We start from the raw sequence: 6,508 nt of genomic DNA, 5'->3' as shown, positions 1-6,508 counted from the left end.
TTGCTATGAGGGCTGGTGTTCTCCTTGCACTTGATTATCGAATATGAAATCTTAGTTCTAACTTAGACCTAATTAGTTTTTACTAAAGTCTGATAATTTTGAAGGTTCTCTACCTTTTCATTGTATTTATGTTAACTGTCAGTTTGTACATTTTAATGTTACTTGTTCCCGTGAGAAAATGAAATTTGAAAATTATATCAAACTCGTTTTATTTTAATAAAATGTTAAGTTATAAAATGCTTTAAAATGACTTAAAAAAAGTTCAAGCTATACAGCAAAATTTAGAACCAAGGCGAAAACAAATAACATACATACTGTATCTGAAGAAGGAAATCAGTTTCACATTTGCAGTCACATTCTCACATCTGTTTGCTGTTTCGTGCCTGCCTGGCTGACAAACTAACATTACGGCAACAAAAGGAAACAATAACTAACAGGAACACCAAAAATGTGTCAACCACCTGAGCCCATCATCCCTTGCCTTTGCTCCTGGAATTTAGATATCAACTTGTAGTTAACAATAGAAGCTCATCTGAGAATCCTGAAAGTCTTTAATTACTGCAGGTAAAGTTCCGCCGAAGCTTCTCCTCCCTCGTATTGTTGTGCTGTTGGAAGTTTCATCAATAAAGGAGGTTAAAGATTCGCCAGTAAATTGGTACGGATCTCTGATAAGTGGGAAGTCGCTTCGTTTGAAATTACGCTCGGCGGTTACCAACTGCAAGGTTTCTCTCTTCACGAAGGTTTCGTCCTCCTCTCCTTCGCCCTCTCCTTGGGGTTCCCGAACCTCGGTCCTTAATAGAGATAACTGTTGGTTCAGAAGCCTGTACTTGCTTTCCGTGCTCTGACTAAGGAATTGAAGCTGTGCCGAGACAAATTCGAACTGTTTATGGATGGACAGCAGTCGGGCATTTACGCGAGAGTAATCGCTGTCAAAATTCCTGCTCCATCTCTCGGTGCTGTCGCCTTGCTCAACAGCTTTTGTTGATCGTAAACTTAGCGCCAGTTGTTACACAGTTGCTGAATTCCAAGATTTTCTTGTATGAACGCGAAGCAATGAACCGTTTAAAAATATACGATTTAGGTTTAGCATTTGGGAAAACTGAAAGAATCTCAGAAACGCTGCAAACCCTCTTCAAAAGTGCGCAGAAGAAGTGTTGGGAACAATGGCAACTGCGGAAGATTTTTAGAACGCGCTGGTAATCCTCGACGTCCGACGCTCGTCCGATCAACAGTTTGAGATCACCAAGACGATGAAATTCTGCAAACTCCTTGCCCACGAGACTCAAAAGCAAAATTCCTAATATACCGAAAAGAAAAGCCAAAATCATGATAATCAACAGCACCAAAGTCAGTCTTATTCTGCTCTGAACTGCGTGTTCCTCTGCGTGTGGAGCTGATGATATTGTGGTTGGATATACTGGCTCCGGTAGCAGTATATAGAAACTTCCTACAATTCCAACAAATAAACACAAAAGCGAAATTAATATAGCGAAAGCTTTCTGCAAAATGCGATAAAAAATATAATAATAAATGCCAAAATAATAGGTTTTCCCTGTAAGGCTTAGCAGCAAAAGCCATCCGAAAAATGTTGATGTCGCTCCTACAAAGCGGTTGACGGAAAGAGACCTAGTTTCATCATCATCAGCAACATTGTTGCCTGTTTTTTCTCTTATTTGAAGCTGGTGTTCCGATGCTCGATGTTGTGCCAAAAAGGCACATAGGATTCCCCCTAATGTAATTATTTCGAAAACCACTTCAATCCTCTGTATATACTTTATAGGATTGATGAAGAACTTAAACAAAGCAGGGGTCGTCGTCATTACAAAGAGCAAGATGTGAAGAGCATAGAACTTATCCAACAGCTCATGGTAGTATTCGAATATCAGGGGTTCATTGAAGACAACAACCATAAAAGCAGTGTGGATAACCATATACAAGAAAACGAAGCACCAGTTGAAAAACCTGAGGTAGTTAAGAATCCACAACTTAAAGTACAAAAAGCTTTCGACGAGAGGATGAAGTAAGAGAGCATGAAGACTACTCTTAGCAAGTTCTGGCACAATGCACCATTCCTGGTCATGCTTCGACATCAGTACAGAGTAGTCTAAGGTCACGTTAAATTCCGGATTGTCTGCTGGCTCATTCACAAGGCGTGTCCTGGAATCGAAGACTCTGGTGAGGAGTCTAGAAGCCATAGGGAGATACTCAATGACATACGAGAACCTCGATCTTCCTTCTCTGTCGCGGATCGTCAGGTGATCTCCGTTATCAAGCAATATTTCGCAGCATTCCAGAGAGCCACTGAACACTGCCATGTGGAAAGGCTCGTGACCTTCTTTGTCCGCTGCAAACAAGAGATTGTTGAGACCATATACACTGAGAAGATGCTTTAGGGACAAAGCACTTCCTGCTTCACAAGCGACATGCAGAACAGTCTGTTCTTGGTAATTGATGCTCAGGGGATCTGAACCTCTAGACAGCAACCATTTCGCGACACGGGTTAGTCGCATACGCAAAGCTAGGAACAAAGGTGTCTCACCCATCTGGTTGCTCACATTCAAGTTAAGGCCTAAACTGACCAAATCCTTAATAATTTCAAGAATGTGAATTTCGTCTTCACTACACTTGCGTGACAAGGCTGTGTGCAACACAGTGTTGCCCCTGACGTCCACAGCTGCAAATGTATCTGAACAGCTTTTTTCCTGTAACAAGCGCCTAAGCAATGTAATATTGTGTGTCTGAACGGCGAGGTGCAAGACTGAACAATGCTCATTATCCTTAAGACAAAAGTCCGGCCGATACTGCAAGATGAGTGAAGTGGACACGTTGTCCCCCCGCCTCACAGCAGCATGGAAAGGCGTCTCCACAGGATACTGTTTACACGCCGGCGGGGGCTGGCTCTTCGTGTTCGGTGACGCCCCTCGCCGGAGCAGTTCCTCCAACCCCTCGTGCCAGCCCTCGCGCACGGCCACGTGGAGGGCGGTGTTTCCTTGGCCATCAAGTACTTCTACCTGTGGAAAAAGACAACAGTTAATGCTAATGGAAATTACTCTATGAAGGGGATCAGATTCAAACAGCAGTAGCCACACAGATGAAGATTAATTGTGATGAATTCAAAACAGTGAACCTCTTCACACGAATAAAGCTTTCTCAAACTATAAGCTTAACTTATCTGAAGGCTCTTTAAACTTCAAGATAATCTTGTGCGTATCTTATTAAGAATCCCCAAGCATGACTTTGCTAGTCATTTGATTCCAAAGCTAAACTAACAAGGCACTATGCAGCCTTGGGCTATGGCATGATTTTGTATTCTTTTTACTAGGTTCTACACGACTACGTCTGCAACTACACATGGTGTATTACAAGGTGTTCATGGAAGTCATCCAGAAAAAAATGGTGCTCTAAACCATAAAAGCATGATATATATGTATGTATGTATATGTATATATATATATATATTTATTTATTTATTTATTTATTTCATTTACATCTGATATCACTACATAATTCATGAAATACTTTGCATTTCTGTATCACATTCGCAAAAGCACCTAGAAGGAAATTTTACTTGCCGAGGTTACTTCTTAATGCCTACATAACAGTCTAATAATCAACTGGCTAATAACACACCTGCGCTCCTCTAACAAGCAATTCCGTAAGAGCGGGGAGGTTGTGAGCGTGGCAGGCGGCGTGGAGGGGCGTGTCTTGGTCATGCCGGAGATGCACAGACTCAGGATTCTGTCGAAGTAAGTCCAGTAACTCTACCAAGCCGTCGACGTGTCCCTGAATTGCCTGAAAAGAATATTTTGCATTAGTGACTGCTTTTCTATACGTATGAAGATGCTGGACTAGGAATAAAAATCAATACCGGCAGGTTTTTAGCGTAGCATTATTATCTGCAATCCTGTTATTATTACTAGCATCATCATCGTTCCTATTATAATAATCATAATTGGTAATGTTCATATGCGCTAACAATTATTTTCTTCCTTCGGCTTTTCTGCTAATTCCTGGCGATATGATGCAATTAGGTTCTAGATTTTCACATCCACAAAATATGTTTACAAATGATTGCATTCAATAAAATAAAATAAAACAATCATTCAAAGATTCTCAGGACCCCTAAGCGTTTGTGATTTGGAGTCAAGAGAAAATGCATTTAAAAGTTTCATCAGTATGCAGTAACAATTTATTGTTAGTTACTTGTTTGATAAGTAATTACTTTTATGAAATCAATCTATAAAGAAAGCTAATTGAATACCATTCTGTATCCATGTTCATTAACCTGAGGTGCTAACTGGCGAGGAAAAAAGTTAATAGTCCTCGGCTTGTATCCTAACCGCTGAGGATTGCATTTCACCGGAAACTACCTGGAAAAGAGGAGGAACTTCCTCGGTAATCTTGTTCAGCTCCTCCTTGGGGACGGAGTACACCTTGGCACTGCACGAGTCCAGCCTCACTTTGGGGGGTTTGAAGGGCTCCTGCAGAGGAAGCATGAGGTGGTCATCCTCCCCTCCGCACATCGTCGGGTGCCTGTAGAGCGAAGGGAAGGAAAGGCCACACCTTGGATAGAGCTGCTCCGTCTCTCCCTCTCTCCGGCCCTCCCCTTCCCCCTCCCTCTCCGTCCCTCTCAAGAAAAAAATGCTTATAAGAAAAATATGCCACAAATATATGGGTCAATGTAATTAATAATGCATTACTCTCATTATTCAGTGACTCATTCTTGAATACACGTGCCTCAACGCGACTTGAAAGCAACGGTTGCACATACCATTGTATACGCTGGCCTTTTGCTTATGACTAACACGAATAAACACGCTACTCGTTCTAGAACTATGCGACCAAATCATACAGCGTTTTAAACAGACAGTTAGTAGACTTCCAGTCTGCCTTCAAGAGAATCCAGTGACGTCATGCATCTGTTCCCAGTCTCCAGCAATATCCTACCTCAACATATATAAAGACTGAAAGGTTACAGGAACCCTCGACAGGACCAAAGCTTCTCGTTTACAGCTTTTTCACTCCGCCTGCCCGACTTGTATGCCCCAACCTTCACTCCGCCTGCCCGACTTGTATGCCCCCCCTTCACTCCGCCTGCCCGACTTGTATGCCCCCCCCTTCACTCCGCCTGCCCGACTTGTATGCCCCCCCCTTCACTCCGCCTGCCCGACTTGTATGCCCCCCCCTTCACTCCGCCTGCCCGACTTGTATGCCCCCCCCTTCACTCCGCCTGCCCGACTTGTATGCCCCCCCCTTCACTCCGCCTGCCCGACTTGTATGCCCCCCCCTTCACTCCGCCTGCCCGACTTGTATGCCCCCCCCTTCACTCCGCCTGCCCGACTTGTATGCCCCCCCCCTTCACTCCGCCTGCCCGACTTGTATGCCCCCCCCCTTCACTCCGCCTGCCCGACTTGTATGCCCCCCCCTTCACTCCGCCTGCCCGACTTGTATGCCCCCCCCTTCACTCCGCCTGCCCGACTTGTATGCCCCCCCCTTCACTCCGCCTGCCCGACTTGTATGCCCCCCACCTTCACTCCGCCTGCCCGACTTGTATGCCCCCCACCTTCACTCCGCCTGCCCGACTTGTATGCCCCCCACCTTCACTCCGCCTGCCCGACTTGTATGCCCCCACCTTCACTCCGCCTGCCCGACTTGTATGCCCCCCCTTCACTCCGCCTGCCCGACTTGTATGCCCCCCCCTTCACTCCGCCTGCCCGACTTGTATGCCCCCCCCCTTCACTCCGCCTGCCCGACTTGTATGCCCCCCCCCCTTCACTCCGCCTGCCCGACTTGTATGCCCCCCCTTCACTCACCCGCTGGCCGATTCTAATGCCACCCCCCTTTCACTCACCCGCTGGCCGACTTGTATGCCCCCCCCCTTCACTCACCCGCTGGCCCGACTTGTATGCCCCCCCCCCTTCGCTCACCCGCTGGCCGACATGTATGCCACCCCCCTCACTCCCCCACTCCCCCGCTGGGCGACTTGTATGCCCCCCCACATCACTCACCCGCTGGGCGACTCGTATGCCCCCCCACATCACTCACCCGCTGGGCGACTCGTATGCCCCCCCACATCACTCACCCGCTGGCCGACTCGTATGCCCCCCCACATCACTCACCCGCTGGCCGACTCGTATGCCCCCCCACTCACTCGCCCGCTGGCCGACTTGTATGCCCCCCCACTCACTCACCCGCTGGCCGACTTGTATGCCCCCCCACTCACTCACCCGCTGGCCGACTTGTATGCCCCCCCCTCACTCGCCCGCTGGCCGACTTGTATGCCCCCCCACTCACTCACCCGCTGGCCGACTTGTATGCCCCCCCACTCACTCACCCGCTGGCCGACTTGTATGCCCCCCACTCACTCACCCGCTGGCCGACTTGTATGCCCCCCACTCACTCCCCCGCTGGCCGACTTGTATGCCCCCCCACTCACTCACCCGCTGGCCGACTTGTATGCCCCCCCCACTCACTCGCCCGCTGGCCGACTTGTATGCCCCCCCCTCAC

General features: G+C 47.6%; 1 protein-coding gene across 2 annotated transcripts in view; it reads right to left on the bottom strand.

Moving 5' to 3' along the window:
• LOC125028191 (transient receptor potential channel pyrexia-like) overlaps positions 1–6,508 on the bottom strand; it is an 8,591-nt gene continuing 2,083 nt past the window's right edge. For both annotated transcript variants that reach the window (XM_047617576.1, XM_047617577.1), the window contains exons 2-4: positions 4,371–4,533; positions 3,631–3,792; positions 1–3,011 (exon numbers count right to left, since the gene is read on the bottom strand). In XM_047617576.1, the coding sequence (XP_047473532.1) occupies positions 969–3,011; positions 3,631–3,792; positions 4,371–4,533 (2,368 nt within the window). In that variant the 3' untranslated portion in view covers positions 1–968. The remainder of the gene's footprint in view (positions 3,012–3,630; positions 3,793–4,370; positions 4,534–6,508) is intronic.

This window comes from Penaeus chinensis, chromosome 8 (genome assembly GCF_019202785.1).
Source record: "Penaeus chinensis breed Huanghai No. 1 chromosome 8, ASM1920278v2, whole genome shotgun sequence".
Lineage (NCBI taxonomy): Eukaryota > Metazoa > Arthropoda > Malacostraca > Decapoda > Penaeidae > Penaeus > Penaeus chinensis.
The sequence above is the reverse complement of the archived record's forward strand: the minus strand, read 5'-3'. Positions and strand labels throughout refer to the sequence as shown.